Source organism: Triturus cristatus, chromosome 1_1 (assembly GCF_964204655.1).
Source record: "Triturus cristatus chromosome 1_1, aTriCri1.1, whole genome shotgun sequence".
NCBI classification, from domain to species: domain Eukaryota; kingdom Metazoa; phylum Chordata; class Amphibia; order Caudata; family Salamandridae; genus Triturus; species Triturus cristatus.
The window spans coordinates 234,227,571-234,251,008 of NC_140579.1; the positions used below are offsets into that span (position 1 = coordinate 234,227,571).

The following is a 23,438-nucleotide window of genomic DNA, read 5'->3' on the forward strand; positions in this document are numbered from 1 at the left end:
ACCTAGAGTGCCAATTAGCTTGGATGAGGAAGCCGCACCCACTACTTGTGACTGCTTCATCATCTGCGATCTCATCCCACCCTGGTAAGATGGCACTACCAGAACAAACTCAACCTCAAAAAGAAGGATTTATTAATAAGAAAATAACTGGACAAGACGGGATCCAGACAATGTCAAAATACCTTAAAGTAATTCCAGGGTAATGCCTTTAATAATAAAACCTTATCTATAACTACAACCAAGAAATTGGGATTGTAAGTATGTACTAAGACCCATGCTTCCATTTTAAGCCAACATGTTTCTGCCCACATGCATGCCAGTACTGGTTAGGGCCATTCGCCAGGGCCAACAGGGTGATCCCTATCTCTGTTCCTTACACTAGAAAGGTAAAGGTAAAGGTAAAGGTAAAGTACAGAGTTGCCAGAATGTGAGACCTACCTTCACAACCCTGGTAAACATGGTCCCTAAAATATGTATGATATATATGCAACATTTCATTAGAAGTCTCAAGTGATCAATCACATGCCAGGTGATGATATACTCATGCAAAAACAACAGTTGATGGACAGAATGCAGAACAATGTCATACATTCACCCCAGTACAGAGATCTGGGCCTAAATCCATCGTTTTTTTGCTCACCATGCCATTCCAGTTTGAACCCAGCCATATGCAAGTCAAGTCAAGTCAAATCAAGTCAAAGAACTTTATTCGATTCAAAAGAATCATAAAAGTTTACAAGAAAGTCCGTACATTCATTTTAAAATACAAAAGATTTTAGCAAACAGTACCCAAAAGTTGATATTAAATTACATAAAATCAATAAAATTTGTTCATGATTCATAACGTTTCCTAATTAAAAGAACAATTCTGATAAAACTGAGCACAGAGCTACAAATGGTAACGGTTGATAATGACCTCAGGTAATCAAAACCTTCTTGATAAGTACAGGGACGAATGTCCCTTAGAATGGACTTCATGAAACGGGCTCTTGGATCTTTATAAAGTAAACAAAAAAGCATAAGATGCATTGTGCTCTGATGGGCTGCATTATTACATGGACAAGGGGGAAGTCTCTCACACCATCCCCCCTGTTTTGGAAAAGCCACAAGAAAATGCAGTGTATTTAAACCAAATCTTGTCATTAAAAAGCGCAAATGAGCCTGAGTAGTAAAAGACAAGTAGAATTGTTGTTGTTGTTTTAAAGCTACATATGCCACTGTGTTACTATCCTGACTAGACAAATTTAACTTCCCGAGGGAACATTATAATCCCTACGGGAGCGTTTTAACTAGGCTGGTATACCACCAGAATAAGATTGTTCTCTGCCTGACAATACCAGACCTTTTTTTATACTCACTTCACTCACACTCACTACAGTTGTTGCACTTACCCCCACGCACCCATACGGCTATCTCTAAAAAGAACTCCGATAAAGAGCCCCTTCGCGGGAGCCCGTCGGGCATTGCAGCGCCGGCCCGACGAGGAGCATAGCCCTATGATGAAGCATGACACCTTGCTTGGTGTGTGAGGGCATTATATAGAGATAAAGTTCTCTCCCCTCCCCTTCCTTTTCCCTTCCCAGAGGAACTGTACTCCTGGTTTTTGTGTATGTAGCTTGGAGCGTTGTACAGGACCTCATAAAAAAGCTCTTGGTTCCTCCACCCTTTTGGAGTACTATGCACGGCGGCTCAGCCGTGGAACTTTAGCCCTTCGGGCTAGCGGACACTTGCCGCTTTTTCCCTACCCCTCCTTCCCCCTCCCTGCCAGAACAACCACTACCATGGAACAATACCAGGGACTATCCTTTGATGACGACTTGGTGTCTGAAATTCTCAAAACACCATCCTTACTAGATGCAGACGGAGCCATGGCTACCACCAGCCAAGGAAGTGATTGGAATAGCATTACCAATATGAAACGCCAACTAATGAAGATCATCATACATGGGGCAATCATGACCGAATACTTACGTGCCAACATAGCCCCCAATGGACTGATTGTTTCAAATATGCCAAGGATATTCTTAGATGACAAGCAATTCAAGGAGGAATGGTCCCTAGTTGCCTGGAAGTGCACTAGGGACTGGTTGATACTGATTATCAAGACAGCAAAACGGCTGGCTGACGACCTAATCATCCAAATCACCGTTGCAGAGGGAGCACTAAAAGCTAGTATTACCATCGCGGCCTACAAAGCTAAATTATCTGAAATCAACAGCGAGATCGCTGAGAACAAGGATTACTTAATGCGGCAAAAAATTAGTAAACTGCAGAAAGATATTGGGCGCTTCAACAAAGAAAAAATCTACCCATATCTAAAAGACGACTTCCAACAAGTTCAAAGCGATTATTCATCAGACGACAGTACTACCACACGTCGTAGAACCACCTCTAATAGCAGCAACTCCAGCACTGAAAGCTGGAAAGGCCAGCAACATTACCAACAACAAGGATTACCAAATCCACAGTACGCCTACCCAATGCCCCCTTTCCCTGGTCCACAGATGTGGCAACCACCGGGTTTCCAACAGGGACCATTACCATTCCACCCTTTTATGCAACAACCTTTTTTAGGCAGAGGTTGGGGCAGGGGCAGAGGAAGAAGAAGAGGCGGCTACAACCAACAAAAACAGGTACATTGGCAGGACAAAACGGACCCGGGCCCGATGGAACTCAGGAGCCACAGGGGCAAGAAAAATTAATAGTGAATCTATCCCACCGACAACTAAACCAGACAGAAAAAGACGTCCTCACCAAGGGACTAGGATTCGTGCCTACTCCACGTCCTAATGCATTTAGGACTCATTGTGAAATGCATGAATTCTTCCGAAAAATCCGTCTAAAAAACTTCTTCCAAGACCAAACTCCATCCCCACAACTTGATTCAGGGATGCGAAAACCCTCCACCTTCATGCCCTCCTCAGCTATGGTGCCACCAGAAATCCTGACTTTTGAAAAAGCAGTCATTAAAGAAATCAGTGCTCTGACAAAGAAAAAAACCTTCCACAACAATTCCAATTTGGAAAAACTATCAATTACCAATCTCAGTAATGACACATCAATCACCATCAAAGAAGCTGACAAGGGGGGAGCTATAGTCATCATGTCCACCACAGACTATAGAACAGAATGTCTGAGACAACTCAGTGACACACGGTACTACGTTCAAATCAAAGAGGATCCTACAAAAAAACTGATCACCACAATAAGATCTCTAGTGACAAATGCAGTCACACAAGGCTGGATATCAAGAAATGAATCAGAATTCCTAATTAACACTGATCCCCGCATACCGTATTTTTACACACTACCCAAAATCCACAAAGGTGTCCTTCCCCCTCCTGGCAGACCTATTGTGTCAGGAATCAACTTAGTCCTAGAACCCCTCTCACGGTTTTGTGACCACTTTTTACGCCCTTTGGTGCAGAAGACCCCCACCTTTCTACTTGATACAAGGGATGTTCTGAACATCATCAGAGAAACCAAAGAAAAAGGGACTAGCGTGGACGCCCTCATTACCTTGGACGTAGAGGCCCTCTACACCAACATCCCACAGAGGGCCACTTTGGACGTTGTGGAGGAAGTACTCCGAGCACAAGCATGGGTTTCTGCAACACCCATATCCTTTATCATGGAATGTGCAGAGATTGCCCTAACTAGGAATTACTTCCAATTTGAAGACCTCATGTACCACCAAGTCCAAGATACATCAATGGGGAGCACCTTCGCTCCTAGCCTGGCATGCCTCTACATGGCACATTTCGAAGCCAATTACATCTTGACCGAGACCAACATCTATAAGGAAAACGTCACCCTGTGGCGACGGTACATTGATGATATTCTCATCTTCTGGAAGGGTGATTTGAACTCCATCCCCCTGTTCGTCACATGGGTGAACAGTCTCAACCCTTACTTACGTTTCACGGTCAATTCATCAGTCCATGAACTCCCTTTTCTTGATCTTCTCATTTTTAAAACCGCTACAGGGCTCAACACAAAAACCTACAAAAAGCCCACTGACAGTCATAGTCCACTGCTTTTCAGCAGTTTCCATCCCAAGGCCTTACGTAACAACTTGCCATATGGACAATACCTCAGACTCCGGCGCAATTGCAGCACATTGGAGGATTTCAGAATACAGGCACACGACCTAACGGGCCACTTAACGAGAAGAGAATATCCAAGGGCCATCACACAAAATGCTTATAAAAGAGCACGCAACACTAACAGAGAAGTTCTGCTGACCCCCACAGTAAAAAACAATTCTGAACAAATTACATGTGTGACCACCTTCACACCGGAATCTAACTCCATCAAAAAGATCATCAATAAACATTGGAATCTATTGTCGGTTGGAGATTGGCAAATCCCCAAACCCAGATTTGCTTTCAAAAGAACTGATAACATAAAAAATCTACTGGTCAGAACCAGACCCAGACCACTTCCATCTTCTAGCCAACGGCTGTGGGACCTACCACCGGTAACGGGTCATCATCCTTGTGGACAATGCACGGCATGTTCGCTGACAACAACAAGTAAGAATATCAGACTTTCAGAATCCCTAATTTGGCAACAAAAAACACACACTAACTGCAATACGCGCAACTGCATATATTTGATTCAATGCCCATGCGAATTGAAGTATATAGGGATGACGACACGACCGGTCAAGTTAAGAATTTCCGAACATCGAAGCAACATCAGGTGTAGAAAGGCCAACACCAAAATGTGCTCCCACTTTCTGGAAAACAATCAAACTGTCAATGATCTTACATGGACAATCTTGCAAGCCTTCCCTGCAATTAACAAGGAGGCCTTGTTCCGCAAGGAACAACAGTGGATTTTCAGAATTTCCAGTCACACGCGTGGCCTGAACGATGATATACCATGGACAACTCTCAACAACTCATAACTCACGCCACGCCCATGAGCTGAACCGTTTAATTTACAACTCCCCCTCAGGTCCGTGGTCTTTAACCAAGACCTGTTTCCTCCAGTCCTGCGAAGACTATGAATACAATAAGTGCCCATGAGCTGAATCTTCTATTTCATAACTCCCTTTCAGGTCCGTGTGCTTTAACCAGGACCTGTATCCTCCAGTCCTGCGAAAACTATGAATACAAATAGTGCCTAGTCCTCAAACCATAAGAAAAGTTATAAGACACGTGTTCCTCCACCCTGGTTTTACCCACACTTATTATCAAGGTGACGCTCCCAATACCTTCCTCCCTCCCGTTTTAAAAAAAATAATTAACCCAACCTTGTTCATCAACTCCCCCCAATTTGGGCAAAAAGTTTTTCAGGTATACCACGGTTTGTATGCCCTCATATTCAATCATGACGCTCCATCAACGTCTTTTTTCACTTTCCTTACTAATAAAGTTACAACCATACTACCAAGATGGCCGCACGACATTACGGTCTAGTTGCGGGTCTAGCCACTAGCGACGACTTCCGTTATTTAGATCTCGACTTCCGCGTTTCATTCACGGAAGCACAAGCCACAATAGGTGAACGGCAGTGAGCGCGCCCAAATTTGTAAGTATTACTAATACGCACGTCGAGATTCTGATTTCTTTATCTCGACTCTAACGGCAGTAAGCTCACCTCAATCCGTAATTATTAAACGCACGTCATGACTCTAAGTTCTGCATCCCGATTCTAAAATGCATTTTTTTCCTTAAGGCGAGCCCCGTTTCTCCCGGTCTTGATGCTAACCCGTACAGCAAGTGGCTGTACCCTAGGGGTGAGTTCTGGGCATAGGCAGTTTACATCAATACTTTCCTGTGTCCACCGCCATGACAATTTCCAGGCCCCCTTTAATATTTAGAGTACACGACCGAATTCAGTTCACCTTAGCACCAGGTCCGTGACCTTGAGCCCCACTCGGCACTGAAAATCCGTCCGGTTTCCACACCTTGTGGCACTCCGGCACTTGGGGTCTGTAACCTTCAGATTACATCACCGATAATCCGTCCGGCTTTCACGCACCGCGGCACCCCGGCACATACCCCATATCAGTCCACCCTCCTTTGGCACTTTAGAGCTACTATGTGTGTATTGGGCACCACCTAGCATGGTGTTTCAGCATGCCTTCGTTGTACACCGCCATCCTAGCATCGCACATCACTACCAATTGTTTACTCATGACTACTATGTCCTTACTGATTGTTGTCCGTTTTGTTCCCTGGTTGTTGTGTTGTTTTTGTTTTTCTTCCCTTATCTAGGTGTGACAACAGTGGGTCCATTCCCTGACTCCCCCCTGTGGGATCTTATGGACACACATGGTGAAGTATAAATTTACTTTCACCTAAAATGTAGTAGAAACTATATATTCACTCACCTGAGCACTGCCTGTCACTGGTCCTCAAGAATTGCCACTGACCCGTTCTGGGCACACGGCAAGAAACATGTCGACCCTCTTACTTCCCGAGGGAACATTATAATCCCTACGGGAGCCTATCATTTTAACTAGGCTGGTATACCACCAGAATAAAATTGTTCTCTGCCTGACAATACCAGACCTATTTTATACTCACTTCACTCACACTCACTACAGTTGTTGCACTTACCCCCACGCACCCATACGGCTATCTCTAAAAAGAACTCCGATAAAGAGCCCCTTCGCGGGAGCCCGTCGGGCATTGCAGCGCCGGCCCGACGAGGAGCATAGCCCTATGATGAAGCATGACACCTTGCTAGGTGTGTGAGGGCATTTTATAGAGATAAAGTTCTCTCCCCTCCCCTTCCTTTTCCCTTCCCAGAGGAACTGTACTCCTGGTTTTTGTGTTTTTTGTTTTTTTGTAGACAAATTTAAAGCAATATGATATACATTCTTGATGATCGACTTCATATTAGATTGAATAGACTCCGGGTTTTCATAAAAGTTTACAAGGCCTATTTTATAAAAAGTTTCCTTGACATAGCGTAACCATGGTACCGCCATTGCATCATCAAGGTTCATACAGTCTCTTAAAATACCTCTTGAAAATAACAGCTCTTCTGAGGTCCAAATTTTCCCCCATAAAAGCAACGGGGAAACATGAATTCTGTCAATCACATAATCTAAGCCCACCTCGGAATGACATATGCAAATCAGTCTTGACCCTATGCCTCATGGGAACAGTCTAGCCCGAACTGCCAAGCCAGGTCCTCCTTGGACTGGAAACAAGCATCCTAGTACCGGTTTCAGGGTTTCACCCCTCTTCAGCCAGGATAGCTTGATTCCAGTGGCATGGAGAGCACGGGACCCACGTCTGGGCATATCCGTCCCACTCGGGGTGACAAATGCAAAAACAGTTGATGGACAGAATGCAGAACAGTGTCATACATTCACGCCAGTACAGAGATCTGGGCCTAAATCCATCGTTTTTTTGCTCATATGCCATTCCAGTTTGAACCCAGCCATATGCAAATCAGGCTTGACCCTGTGCCTCATGGGAACAGTTCAGCCCGAACTGCCAAGCCAGGTCCGCCCTGGACTGGAAACAAGCATCCTAGGACTGGTTTCGGGGTTTCACCCCTCTTCAGCCAGTATCGCTTGATTCCAGTGGCATGGAGAGCACGGGACCCACGTCTGGGCATACCCGTCCCACTTGGAGGGACAAATGCAAAAACAACAGTTGATGGACAGAATGCAGAATAATGTCATACATTCACACCAGTACACAGATCTAGGCCTAAGTCCATCGTTTTTTTGCTCACCATGCCATTCCATTTTTAACCCAGCCATGTGCATATCAGTCTTGACCCTGTGCCTCATGGGAACAGTCCAGCCCGAACTGCCAAGCCAGGTCCTCCCTGGACTGACAACAAGCATCCTAGGACCGGTTTCGGGATTCCCCCCCCTCTTCAGCCAGGATAGCTTGATTCCAGTGGCATGGAGAGCACGGGACCCACGTCTGGGCTACCAATGAAGGGGGTTTTGGACGTATGTGATAGAGGGTATTCTCACTCCCACCAATGATACCAGGAATTCCCCCAAATAGAACAAGTGGAAGAGTGTTATTTGAATATTTTCTCCACCACAAATCGTGTTGGGGGTAACTTCTTAGATGTATGTATATTTTGTACTTTGATTTTAGTTTGACTGATGGCATGCTTCCATCGGACTAGGGGTCCTTTATTCTTCCTATATATCTACAATGGCAGGTTTACATGCAACAATAGTGCAATATTCATAAGCCCCGTTCTCACCACAATGAGATTATTGATGGGAATGTTGAGAACTCAATCAGTAAAACTCATTCCATGGGTGAAAGATTTTCTAATCATGAAGAGCAATATAGGTGACTAATATATATAAAATGCTTACGCCAAAATCTTCCTGATGTGCTCCCTGTGAAAGAATTTGACAAACTATAATAGGAGTTACTCATTTTACCTCTTAACATAATTGCACTGTGGAACCACCTCCTTCCAGACAATGAAGCTCTAGGTAACCAGTTTAGGGTAAGCAGTTCAACCGTAAGGGTCAAGCATGGACAAAAAAAAATGGCTATGCTACAATGTTTGCACATCTATATATAATCAGAATAAGGCGGTGGGGTACAGTATTTCACAATTGTTATGACTGTTCATAGGTTGTTGCTCTCTTACTACAATCACCCTGCCACCAAGGGTGATGTGCCTGGCCTGGAGCAAGGGTCCCAGAATAGAAAGCTAGTAGAAACAACTCTTGATCACCCTGATATCTGAATGCATCATTGGGCTTGCAGACCATTTATACTGGACCTATGTGTGTGCTTTAATACCTTTTTTTTGTAAAGACTCAAGGAAGTATTCACCCAGCACGAGTGTGTTATTCTAGTTTGCAGACGCAGTGTCACAATATACTCATAACATAAGTGCGACAAGCATTTATCACATTGCATGTGTTTGATCACTTAAGTACCAAGCAAAGACTGTTTCTTGATTTCTAATGAGATGTTGCTTATATATTATCCTTTTTGTAGGGACCATGGTTACCAGGGTTGTGAAGGTAGGATTCACGTTCTGACATCTCTGTACTTTATCCATACCTTTTTAGTATAAGGAATAGAGATAGGGATCCCCGTTGGCTTTGCCGAATGCCTCTGACCAGTACTGGCATGTATGTAGGCAGAAACATGTGGGCTTAATCATCGAACCTACTTACCATCCCAATTTGTTAGTTTTCGTTGCACCTAAGATGTTCATTATTAATGGTATTACCCTGGGTTTACCTCAATGTGTTTTTAGATTGTCTGGATCCCATCTTGTCCAGTTAGTTTCTTATCAAGAACTCTCTCTTTTTGAGGTGGAGTCCACGCTGGTAGTGCCATCCCATAAGGGTGGGATGAGGTCGCCAATGATGAAGCATGCCACAAATCTTGGGTGAGGCTTTCTCCTCCAATCTAATTGGCACTCTCCTTGTAAGATAGATCCCCTTGTGACTTCATGTGGGGGGTTTTCAAGCTTTGTTTATAAATTAAGTGTTATACTATTAGCCACTGCACCTTTGATGTGGTTACCTTGTTTGGCACATGTACAAGTGTGTTACCATTCTGCAAAAGCTCTTACTTAATAGCTACAGAAGCAGTTTTCAGTAGACTACCTGTAAATTTATTAGGGTACAAAGCTTTCAGCCGAGGAGTCATCATAATGGATACTTTATAGTTTGTATGCACAGTAGCGTAGCTCGAATGCTGTTGACCCTGGTGCAAGCACGGACAATGGCTCAGTTGACTGCTGTTGTGGGGCTAAAAGATAGGAATTATTAGTGTTCTGGGCCCAAGTGTCACTGCACCTGCTGCACTAGTGGTAGTTATGTGCCTGTATTTGTATCTCTTCTGTACATTGGGCAGGAATTGAAGGCATATGACAAAAGAACTGCAGATATAAATATTAATTGGTAACTGAGAATAATGGAGATGTTTTTACCAAGTGTTCTGAGTGACAACAAGTAGACGAGGAGAACGAAGGTCAACTTGTCCATAATGTCACTCAGAAACCTGAAGTGAAAAGTGAAAGCATCCTCTTTATTGACAGTTGCCTGCAATTTTTATTATTCATGCCAAATCTTCTGGCTCTGTTTAGATCAGCAACACAGAGGTACAGGAATCATATTGATCCATGCATGACAACAGTGCCCTCCCCATGCTAAATGTAATTTTATAATTAGACCTTGTGTCTTGTTATTCAACCCAACCACACACTAGCCATCGCACCATTTCCCTCATCTCCACAACCAAAATTAATATTAATAGAATCTGACATCCAACCACCCTTCCACACCACCCTCGATATTCCCCCCCACCCAATTTTCAAATGTTCAATTTTCATATATACCTGGGATCCCACCACTCACCCAAATTTTAAACATTGCTTAGTGTCCTGCCCCCTGCCTCAGCACTGCCTTTCACTCCTCTGCCATAATATGAAACATTTTCTGGTGAAGTAACACACACCAAAAGCATTTGTGGTATTGCCCTCACCTCTAAACACAGAGGAACCACATTATGGGAACCCTTCCGGCTGCACAGCCTAGTCCTGGACTATGATGAGTCCAATAAATCAAAATATTCAATTTTTCTTCTTTGTACTCTTATTCATTTTATTCTTTAAACCGCTTCTTCCATTGTTATCAATTTATTTTACTCATGCGTCAGTTGTACTCCAAAAGGTAACACAAACGAGGAAGGAGTGTGTTTTTCCACATGTCACAACTTTATTGGCAACACCCAATGCATTTCGGGAATATCTATTCCCTTCGTCAGGGGTATCTACAAAACAAACAATTAAACACCGCCATCAGTGAACATGACATTTCTACTTATTTCTATAAAAGGCTGTATTTAACGAATTTTAACTGCAACCAGTTAAATAATTTAATTTAACTTGCACATTTGACAAAAATTCAAACATTGCCAATTTCTTTGTACTGAACGTGTCTTGACAAACCGCCCCTGCATCCTTGATAATGCCCATTCAGTTCAACCCCCACATAACTATGATTAACCAAACCTTCCTTAATCCCCTCTATTTATATAACCCCATTCAGAGATGTTAACCTGCAATTCAACGTTCTAACTGTGCCGGCAATATTTTACTCCACTCACCGTAACATGTGTTTGATTTAAAATCCCAACTGCTGGACTACCTTGCGTCTTCTTCACTGAATATCAACGGTGCGTCGGAGCGCACTGCTCTGTTACAGCACAACTCTCATAAGCTGCTCTAGTTTGGCTTCTCTATAAATCTACATTCTCGATTGTCCCCAGGTGGTCAATCTCACAAGTAACTGCGTGACCTAAACTCTGGCCTGGATTGTGTGTCTTTGCGCATGCACCCTGTATACGTGCCCATATGTGCAAACCCAAGTGCACGCAATGGGACAGGGCGCAGACCGTGCTTGCACGTCTTTACAATATGTAAAGTATTAAACAAGATAAACATTCAGATGAATTCAGAGAACATAAGGTGTGCATCGCAAACTTTTCACTGTTATTCACAATTGCCCTCACCTGTCTCACTGTCGCATTCCCAAAGAATTTACATTTTGTGGTGTCCTGTCTCTGCCCAACCACCCTCTGTGCATACCTACCCTTACCCAAAGCTGTGCTCTTCGGAGGAAAACTTGCTTCTCAGTAGCAGTAGTTCTGTGTGAACCGGTTATCAATGTGGGCAACAGTTCCCTGTTATTTAGGGTCTGTGAAGACCCACTGGTAACAGGGGAGATGACGAATGGAGCGGAACAGTGCTGCCATCATTCCCCACTTTACTCTGGTCTGAGCAGATCTGAGAAAGGCAGGAGAAGGTGGATGAAACCACAATCTGCTATTCCACTGTTTTGTGAGGGTCTCTAGAGATCCTTTCAAGACTGGAAAAAGCCTTGGAAACAAGCCTTTATTTTGGTAATGTTAAAAACATCTGAAATTGGCATAAGGTCTGCGAGTATCCTTTTCTACAACAGTTTTCACAATAATAGCTTGTAATAGAAGACATACATTGTAATGTAATCTCTGAAGAATGAAACAGACGTATGGAGAAACATAGATTCTGCTGACAGACCAAAAATAGATTAACTGAGCTATGTAAGCGATACTGCAGTGGAAACTGCTCTGGAATAATATGCAGGGCTGAATTTTAATCCTTGAGTGGCATATCTTACTACAACTGCAGTACAGGATTGGAATGGGGCAAAAAAGTGGCCCGGGCACCAAAATAAAAGTGGGCCCCCATTAGTGAATCTAATAGCTAAAACAGTAGTAGTTATCAAATAAATCAACAGTAAAAATCGACCCACCAGGCCACAAAGCAAGGTCCGGAAATGCTAAACAACCAGCCCACATATTGATATGTCAAATCAGCCCATCAGGCACTGCCCGATTCCTCTATAGGCCAGTCAGACCCTGCTGCAGCAGAATGGTATGTTGTGTCTGAACTAAAATACACTAGCCAAGTCATGACGGGGACTGTATAAGGGACAATACTGGAGTGACCTGGGTATTTCAGATCTAAAATGGAAGACACTGTCAGGGACTAGACAATATTTCACTTGTAAGATATTATTGGATTTTTTGCATTTCTGAATTGAGCTGGGTTGGCATAGATAAATACAGTAGTGACAGTTCAAGAATATCCGATGGTCTGCCAGTCTTGATAAAGCTGTATGTGGCATTCTGCTACTGGGGCATTGAAGATCAGGGGTTTGAGGCATTGTCAAAGCACTACCAGAGTCTTAAACTTTGATACTACTTTACCTAGATCAGGAGTGATGTAGTTATACCCAGAAGACATTTACTTTTTCTTTATTTTCAGATTCATAAAGGAGACTTGAACACACTTGGTCTGCCTCCAAACACCACTCATGGCGGATCTGATGGCAACATCAGCCTGGATGTCCCTGACTGTGTGCCTGATCCACAAAGGGCGAAGGCCGCCATTGTTCATCTTCACCAGAAGATTCTCAAGGTCACCGAGCAGATTAAAGTGGAGCAAGTAGCCCGGGATGACAATGTGGCAGAATACCTGAAGCTGGCCAACAATGCAGACAAGCAGCAAGCTACTCGGATCAAACAGGTCTTTGAGAAGAAGAATCAGAAATCTGCTCAGACCATCGCTCAACTGCACAAGAAGCTGGAACACTATCACAAGAAGTTGAAGGAGATCGAGCAGAATGGGATCTCCCGGCAGCACAAGGGTGTGCTCCGGGATATGCATCAGGGCCTCAAGGGCGTGGAAGCCAATGTTCGAGCTGGCATCAGCGGTTTTGGTGGAGGAGTGGTAGAGGGTGTTAAGGGGGGACTCTCAGGGCTGTCACAGGTTACCCATACAGCTGTTGTCTCCAAACCCCTTGAGTTTGCCAGCCTAATCAGGAACAAATTTGGTAGTGCAGACAACATTGCACACATGAAGGACATGTTGGAGGACCCTCATCCACAGGAAGCCTCAAGGACCTTGAGTGGGAGTGCCACATTGATATCAAGACCAAAGTATGGCAGTGACGATGAATGCTCCAGTGCCACCTCAGGATCTGCAGTGGGCAGTAACTCGGAAGCAGGACCTGGGGGAATGGGAAGCCCTAAATCTAACACTTTGGACAGTAATCAAATTAACTTTGACACCCTCTTGGAGGAGCTGCGAGAGATCAAAGACAGCCAGCCACATTTAGAGGATTCCATGGAGGACCTGAAAGCCCAGCTTCAGAGAGACTACACATATATGACACAGTGTTTGCAGGAGGAACGTTATAGGTAAGGAGAATGCATGTGGGAACACTTGGGCTCTACTTTGAGTCTGTAATGCAGATTCATGCTGGACTGAGGACTGTCCCGTGTCAGATGCCATAAAAGAATCTCACCTGATAAAATCCGACACTGGGGTGTTCTGAATTTATTCAGTGCAGTAATTATATCCTATTCACCTAGCTCTTTAACTGGTGAGGCAGTCACCTCTCAAACAAATTATATCTGACTGCTAGCTTGATCACAGTCTTACAGACACATCGATATTTTCTCATAGATTGCTGAGAGAATCATAACAGTACAGACAAATTTACACAATATCAATTACTGTTCAGTAATTGCTCAGATGACAGCCCTGTATACACATTCACACATGATCTCAGTGACTGATTATGCTATCACCCTTGCAGATACAAGAACATGCTCACAGAAGACCTCAGAGTTATGTTAAAGAGTATGTGTTAAGTGCTACTTACAGCCAAATGTCTGTTAGTGCTAGAGTCTAACGAAAGAAAAAGATAAGAGGCAAAATTATGACCAAAAAAAATGTGTTTTGATAATTTTTCCAACAGGAAGGTATCGTCTCATCTCAATAGAAAGTTCATTCTAGTTCTTGAAGGCCAGAACCATGAAAGATTGGGTTTTTCTATATCAAGGAACCAGAAGATGTACTTGAGCAGAATGAAGGTGGTAGTGTTAAGTTGATTGGGGAGTTTGGTTTTGATCAACTTGGGATCAGAAATTTATAAACATTCATGCAGGACAGAGACATAGAATCGTTTTTTAATAAGAAGCCAATGAAGCTTGGAAAAGGTAGGCTTTGCTGAAGTACAGTGGTAATGTTGGACAAATGCCCTAGCAGTTTGAATTTGAATAGTTTGATGTCTAGACAGTTGTTATTTGGAGATGCCAAGATAATGAGAACTGCCCTAGTTGAGCCAATAACCAATTGTACTCCAACTATTGTTTACCTGGCTTTGAGAGATTGCAAAGTAAGAATGGGTCTAAGCTTGTGTAGAAAAAAGAAACAGGTTAAGTTAACCGAGGAGGTCTGGATATCAAATTTTAAGCTGAGGCTTTTTACTTAAGATTGAGTCTCAAGGGGAGGTCCTGAGGCAGTAGGCCAGGGGACAGCAAGCCAAGAGTCAGAATCCTTGCCTGTTAGAAGAATCTTGGTTTTCTCCTTGCTTATTTTGAGCCAGATGTATCAATCCAATGTTTGATCTTATTAAGACAATCTGGAAATACTGTTTTGGAACACTTTGGACCCGTTAGACAGAAAACAAGCTGAGCCTGTTCAGCATAAGGCTAGAATGAACAGCCATAATTTCTGATGATCCAGGTGAGAGGCCTGCCATAGATGTTAAATAGGCAGGGTGAAAGAGCTCTGAGGCACCTCAGTTTTTATTGATAAAGGAGAGAGAAAGTTATTTAACATTACCCTTTGGGTGTGATTATCAAGAGAAGATTTCAACTGTGGTAAGACAGTTCCTATTTTCCTTTATTCGGACAATCTGGAAATTAAAAGATTGTGGTCCACAAGGTGAAGCCTAACAAAAGGTCCAGTAAAATTAAGACACTGGTGAAATTAGTGTTGGCAGTTATCAGCAGATAATCCATAAAGACAATTATTATGGATTCTTTACTTCTGTGAGAACAAAAGCCAACCTGAGAGTCATCTTGCAGTGAATTCCTTTATACATGCATAGTTGTTACACTGCTATATTTTAAGACTTTAACAGCAGCAGGAATCAATTCAATTATAGGTATTATATAGTAGGTAGCAGTGTCTTAAGGGACAAGAACTGTTTTTTAAGTAAAGGCTTAACAACGCCTTACTTCAAATCAATAGGAACAATTCCAGATTTTAACGATGGATTGATAATCTTGTCTACTGCTTTAGTGAGTTTTGGGACATCCTTATGGATTATGCTAATAGGACCAGGATCAAGAGGAGAGCCTCAATTACAGACTTTAGTGTATTACGAAAAATCGTTAATGGAAGGCCAATTAAGTTGGTCAAAATGATGGGTGGAAGCAGTAGATGAGTTAATGGTACTTGACTCAGTGGAAAGAATAATAATAATAAATATAATAATCCACATTTGTAAAGTGCGAACAATCACCTGTAAGGGTCTCTAGGCGCTGGGGGCCGTCGGGAAGATTAAGCAAGCTATTGCCCAGAGTCACATGGTGCTGGGCTAATCTGCCTCCAGCGCCGGGGATCGAACCGTGATCCCCAGATTCTGGAGTCAGTCGCCCTGGCCACGGCGCCACACCTCTTCCTTGTGTGTTTGCTTTATTTTCTTAATTCGAGAAGGGACAATGGTATCTACAGCTGTACTGGCCCACTTATGGTATTTAGCTGAACTAGAAATGGGGCATGTTAAGCCTTTAAGAATTTGCAAGCTTATTTTGATCTATGTATTATTTAAACTATCACGGTCAAAGGAGGATACAATCACCTGTTCACATAGGAGATCAATGACTGCTGAGGCAATTGTAGACCTACAGACAATTTCTCATAGAAGCTCAATGACTGATGATACATAAATAACCTGCAAACATTCACTCGAACCTTTGAACTGTTGAAGATCATTCATTGCTCAGGTAACCATAACCTTAGAAACACATTCACAAATGCTCAAAATGACTTGAGGAAATCGTAGTTCTACGTACAGTCACTTGACGTCAGTAACTACTGAGGCAATGCTACCCTTGTAGACATACTCAAACAGGTGCTCATGGACTTCTAAGAAAATTATAGTGCTTCAGACATTTTCACACATTATCCCTATTCTTTCCAGTGTGATCACAGTCCTGCAAAGGCACTCTCCACTGATCACAATGACTGATGAGACGATCATAAAAAAAAAAACCCATTAATACATGATTTAGCCTCTGACAAAACATCTCTCCATTATGGGACTCTGACACTACCAGTTGACAACTCATGGAATCCTGAAACAGACTGTAAATTATAACTATTACATTTTAAATTTGATAATGATTTGAGCAAGAAGCCTGTGGGGGGAGGGGGGGAAGTGTTTGTGTATTTTGTTTACGATTCTGTACAGTTATTCCAACCCAGTCATATTAAATAACATTTTCCTGAAATCAGCACATCAGTAAGGTTTCAAAAGGAAAAAACAGGAATGCTACTTGTATGAATAGATTGTGCGTGATACATCTTAAGGTTTCCTTTCCCCTGCAATGTGTATGGTCAAATGACTTACTCCAATGGAGGTGTGACCATTTAAAAGAGCAAAGCACTTGTCCACTTTATATTTTGCCCATTATATGCAGATCCTAGACATTTCTTTTTAGTGCATGTTCCACAGAAATTTAAATTGAGAACTTAGAGGGAAGGCCTGACGTTCCTACAGATTCTCCCTACTATAGAAATATGTTATACTGTACTCAACTTTATCAGAAGGGCATTAGTGATTAGAAAAAGGTATGAGATTATTCCTCTGTGGTTAAGGGAATTGCCTGTGCCCCGCATTAGCAGATTCTATAGTCCTTTTTATGTCTTTCAGTTGTTTTAACTGATAAGGCGCTTTTTATTAATTGAAGCTTGGACTTTGTTGCCATGTCGTTTTTCCACCTTATAAACCTTGTACGGAATGATGTAATGATATTTTAATAATTTTTTACATACTTTCAGAAAATATATTTTGTATTGATCTACCTTTGTATGTTGTGTTTTCCCTGTTGTCATAATGATATTTTATCAATTTTATATTTTACTTTTTTCTTTTGGTTTTGTATCATATTGCGTCTTTTATGGCTTATGCTGAATAATTTTTTATTGACTTGATACATAGGCTGAACATAAGTGAAAACTGACAGTCATTTTCAGAATTTAGGAAGCGCCTTACCCAGTTGGGCAAGCAAATATGAGACCGTTTTTCCTCTCTCTAAGCATGGATCTCAGAACACTGCTGCTGTTTTAAAGACTTTTTTTGTAACAGAAACCTTACCAAACACTACTCCCGACACACGTCTGGTAGCTAAAACACCACCTGCTGTGCCTGATGATCCAGTCCTGCACCACAACCTGCTACTTCAGCAACACCTATTGATTAGAGGCCCAAACTGAATAAGTACAGCCACAAGAGGTAACGAAGGAGATGGGTCTGCTGAAAAACAACCTTATGATAAATTACATGGAGAAGAACTTCCAAAAGAGCACTTCCATAGAAGAATCATGCAGAGAGGAACACCTAAGAGAATGGACAACCAGAGAAGAGCACTTTAGAGAAGACCATCCGAGTTGAGTCTATCCTAGAGAACACTGTCCAGTGATAAAGTATCAAAGAGATCCTGCCCAGGTATCCACCTTCTAAGTAATGCCCTAAGAAAATGACATCAGCAAAATCAACTTGAACTTAAATCTTGAAAGAAAATCTAGCCCAGATTATTTGTCTTGAATGCATACTAAAATGACAATGCACTCGGTTGGAGTTCTTTTTCTCTGAAATAACAACAGGAGTGTGGGTGTGCTAGGTAAAAAAGTCAGATACCCACTATCATTAGAAGAGTTGTTCAATCTTTGTAACATGTGAAAGCTCCCTTACCATTCCTTATGAGGGGATGGCAACATAGAGCAATTACTGGAGGTTCTTCTCAGTAAACAATTGGAATACTCTAAAGATTTTGTTAAACATGACCTAATGCCTTTGGGCCAACTTGTAGGTGCAGAGAAAGCTACCACAGTTCTACAGGCTGCCTAATACTGTCAGGGGCCAAATTTGTTATTAAAAGATACCACAGTACAAAACCTCTCTTAGGAGGATGCCTCCCATCGTCACTGCTGGGACCGCCCACTGTCTTCACTACTAGCACTAGACCCTCTTGCTGACAATTTTTGCTTGAAGAGGCTAAAAGTCCAGATATTCCAAAGGTGCTGAAATATTTCAATAATTCTGTGGCGTGGCATGCCTGACAATACTTAACCTCTTTGCAGGTTATTGGGGCTTACCCTCCTCAAGAACTCTAAAATAATGGTGGCAATGAAGTGTTTTATTTTGGCACAGTTCACACAAAAATTAGGGAAAGTACTATATGTTGATTTTGAGAATCTGCTTTTAATGGCAAGTTTAGGCTACACTAGTCTCACAATCACATAAACTAGACAGCGGCTTTAGACACATCCTAACTGCTCACAAAGCATTTATGTATGTAGGTAAGTATGTATATGGCTATCCATATACTGCAGTCCTAGCTAGGAAAAAATGGATACAAATGTATGTAAGCGTGAGACAGTAGACAAGTTCTAGCATATTTCTTGTATGCTGGTGGCATGTTTGTTCTCAGTGAGTTTTTTAGTATACCATTGTGCAGAGTAATTCATCTTGGAGGATCGTGTTTTCGGTTCAACACCGTATTGTACGTAGGGTTACACAGTGCTGGTATCAAGGGGAGTGTTGACATCTTTGATGGACTAGCTTGCAGGTTAATTAATTCATCCTCGAGGATCAGCATGTCTGAGTGAAATGTTAGGTCGTCTTTTTTCAGTGTACCACGGTGTAGTGGTATGATGTTGCGGATAAAGAAGTGTATGACAAATTGATTTGGCTAGTTCAGAGTAATTGCAGTCTTACAGTAGATGGAGGGCGAGGGTAAGGTATTGTGTGTTGCATTTGGAATGGGTTGATTCTAAGATAGTCTGATTGATTTCTAACTAGTAAAGGAGAGCATAGACACCTTCCTAAAATACTTTTAGTCCAAGACCATTAAGAAAGGTAGGTTGATCTTTCTAGGGCAAGTGGGGTGGGTGTGTGGAATGGAAGCAGAGGGGATGAGTTATGAGATTTATTCGATGAAGAGGCCGATAGTGGGAGTTGGTAGTGCTCCTGAGTGTGGAAGGCTAAGATGATTTCTGAATGACTGTAGTATTCACCTGTTTTATGGTGAAGTCTATATGTTGAGGACTGCAGCATGCAGATATGAGGATGTTAATGGTATGTATGGATTTGGGAGTGAACCATATAACTGTGGTGAAGAGTAAGACCATGTTTTATTGTGTGGTAAGTTAGGCTAAGTCTGGAGCTTTCTTATTGCATATTGTACACTGATGAGCAGTAGTTGAATGTCTTGTGCTGTGGGTGATGTGTCTGTGCTAATCAGTGGTATGTAGGTTAGGTTTTTGGTGTTCGATGTGTCAGTGTGATGCTTGTGTTTTCATGGTCTAAATATAAGGGTGAGCATGGTATGTGCTGCAGTGAATGTGAGGGACATAGGAAACTAGGTTATCTCTGGGGAAGGATTTTTGCCCAAGGCCCTTCCTGGCCGTGAACAGGCCCAAACAGACAGTGCCCTTAACCAAGGACACCTAGGCAGTGGACCAACCTAGTCTGTGGCTGAACAGGAAGGAATTTGTGTTATTGGCTGCCTGAGACCTGTCACATGACCTTAAGCCACACAGTGTCAGGTGAGGTGCTTTGGCAGGCTGTGGCCCCTTAATCTGTTTGGATTGGCACTTTCAATTTCTTACTCTCAGGTGTGAATGATGAGTGCCTTCCCTGATTAACTGAAGAGCAACAGATAACGAGACCTGAAGCCATGTGGTCTCAAATAGGGCGGCATGGGCTCAGAATCTGTCTGGAGTGGTAAATTTAACATATTATTTTTATGTAGGAGGAAGTAGCGGGCCTGATTGGCTGGGGGGTGGCAGGTCAGAAGCCACATTTGCTGGTGTGGTGCTTCAGCAGGCTGCAGATCCAGAATCTGTACAGGTTGTATGCTTGTATGTGTTGATATTTGAGGTGTGTGGACCTAGCTAAAAAAGCAACAGCATGGTGGCCATGATCCATGGCCCCGGGAAAGATGCAATTACTGGAGGAAGGTTTAGGATAGACTGTCATGTCTGGTGTAGTGCTCCTTGAAGAGGTGTGTCTTCTGCTTTTTTCTGAATTGTTGGAGAGTTGGTGCTGGTTCCTCAAGTTTCTGGTACAGATATAGACTAAAGTTTTGATATGTGTTAGAATCCAGGTTCTCTGGTTGGCACAGGTAGGTACTTGTGACAAGCAGGGAACCTTTCCTCTAGTCAGGGTAAGGGGTTACACTACTAAAACAACCCCTTGCTCACCCTCTAGGTAGCTTGGCGCGAGCAGACAAGGCTTATCTCAGAGCGTTATAGGTTAAGCATTTGTGAACACATACAGTAACCAAGTGACAACACTACAATTGGACACCACACAGGTATTTAAATAAAAAATAAGGAGTCTTTATATAGGATTATCACAAGACCATTAAACGATTAAAGATACACAATACGGTTGCTTAGTTGGTAGAAGATTGCTTTGTTTCTCTTAAGTTCTTAAATGCACACTTTAAGTCAATGTACCTTAGATGCGACACGCAGGGCAACAAAAGTGTTGCAGCGATGCAGATGCGTTGAAGTTCTTGGTGCAAAAGAAATAAAGACGGGATCTTCCAGATGCGTTACGCTTCTCCGATGTTGCGAGTGGCTCGACTCGATGCGTCAGCTACAGCGGCGTCACCTTTGACGAGATGCGACGACAGCGGCCTTGACAGCAGCACTCTTCTCCGACGTTGCGAGACGCTTCCGCTCGATGCGATGCTGCAGCGGCGACACCCTTTCTGCGAGATGCGACGACAGCGGCTCCGACGGCGGCACGCTTCTCCATGGATGCGAGGCGCTTTTCTGGTTGCGGTGCAATGCGACAACTACGATGGCTGCGATGGCGACACGCTTCCTCCTCGATGCGAGACTCTTCTCTCGATGCGGTGCAATGCGACAGCTACGATGGCTGCGATGGCGACACGCTTCTTCGGCGTTGCGAGACACTTCCGGAATGGTGCGAGACGCTTTTGCTCGATGCGATGCTGCAGCGGCGACACTCTCTGCGAGATGCGACGACAGCGGCTCCGACGGCGGCACGCTTCTCTTCCTTGCGTCGCACTTCCAGCTCCTTGCGACACGCAGTCCCTCAGAAGGCCCAACATAGCAGCAGGCACTTCCAAAAGACTCTGGGGAGCTGAGGGTGAAGTCCACTGGTCCTGGGACTTCGTTCAGGGGGCAAGCTCAGTTCAGGCCCTTGGAGATCTTTTTAAAGCACAAGTTGAAGCAAAGTCTTTAGTAGTCTTTCTCCTCTCCTTCAGCAGCAAGGCAACCACTGCAGGCCAATCCCCCAGGTCAGGGACAGTTACTCCTCCTACAGCTTTCCCAGTTCCTTCTCCTCTGGCAGAGGTTCTTCTTGTTTCAGCAGGATCTAATTTCTTGGGAGCAGGGTCCCAATACTTATACCCCTAATTCCTTTGTTCCTCTGGGGTTGAGGGGCCTTTGCCCAGTCCAAACCAGTTCTTGAGCACTCGGTTGACATGACTCTGCCTTTCTATTCAGGGTGCAGGGCAGAGACATCAGCCGCTCCGCAGGAGGTGGAGCCAGCATTGTGGTAGCAGAGCACAACCCTATTCAGAGCCCAAGTGTACTCCTCCCACCCATCTGACTGCCAATCTTCCTATTCACCACCAGGCTACCTAGCCCTGCCCCTCTGGGTTTCCTCAGCCCTGTCACTCACACAACCAGACAGGCAGATACACATCATAGCAGAAGCGGGCTGAAATGGTCAAGCAAGCAAATACCAACTTTCTAAAAGTGGTATTTGCAAACACAGAATATTAAAATAAACTTTACTAAAAGATGTATTTTATTATTCTGAGTTCAGGCATACTAAACTCGAAATTCTACCATGTTTCCTGGGTCTGTTAGGATCATAGAATGTAACAACTCTGACAGCCCATTCTGGCCTATGGAAACAGGTAGCCTTACAATAGTGAAAAACGAAAATGGCTGTAATTCACTATTAGGACATGCCACACACATCAGGGGTTGTCCTACCTTATGCTTACAATGCACCCTGCCCATGGGCCTACCATAGGGTTGACTGATATGAAGTTAAGGGAAGGTTTAGGGACTGGCAAGTGTGTGCACTTACCCAGTCAGCATGACAGTACCAGACTGCACGCAGGCTCTGCAGTGGCAGACCTTGGATACATTTTACCAGGCCGCTTCTGTGGGTGGCACTACCAGTGCTGCAAGCCCACCAGCAGCATTTGTATTTACAAGCCCTGGCACTCCTGGTGCACTTTACTGGGGTCTGACAGTTAACCAAATAAGCCAATCATGGAATCCAACCAACATATACATTTTAAATAGGGAGCACTTGCACTGTGGCACTGGTTGGCAGTGGCACAGTGCTCTGAGCAGCTAACACCAGCAAAACACATGAGGCACAGCGACAAAAAAGTGGAAGGGAGACTCACGCCAAGGTGCCAGGTCTAACACGTGTCCCCTCCAGCTGAAATGTGAGGAGAACTACCCTAACCCATGGAGTTCCTCATCACTAAGGCGGAAAAATCTGGACAGACCGTCAGCATTGCCGTGATCTGTACCAGGGCGATGTTCCACCGTGAAATCCATACCCTGTAGGGAAATGGACCACCACAACAGCTTTGGATTCTCACCCCTCATATGCATCAACCATCTGAGGGGCCTGTGGTCTGTCTGAACCCGGAAGTGAGACCCAAACAGGTATGGTCTTAGCTTCTTCAGCGCCCAGACCACAGCAAATGCCTCACGCTCAATAGCACTCCATCTCTGTTCCCGTGGAAGTAACCTCCTGCTAATAAAGGCTACAGGTTGATCTAGGCCCTCTTCATTAATCTGTGAAAGAACAGCCCCCACACCATGCTCTGAAGCGT

At 43.5% G+C, this 23,438-nt stretch overlaps 1 protein-coding gene across 1 annotated transcript in view; it reads left to right on the top strand.

The window, feature by feature from the left end:
* Window positions 1-23,438, top strand: part of LOC146870049 (transmembrane and coiled-coil domains protein 2-like) — a 590,085-nt gene that overhangs the window by 213,567 nt on the left and 353,080 nt on the right. Inside the window, exon 2 of the mRNA XM_085625961.1 lies at window positions 12,781-13,715. Within this exon, the coding sequence (XP_085482087.1) occupies window positions 12,781-13,715 (935 nt within the window). The remainder of the gene's footprint in view (window positions 1-12,780; window positions 13,716-23,438) is intronic.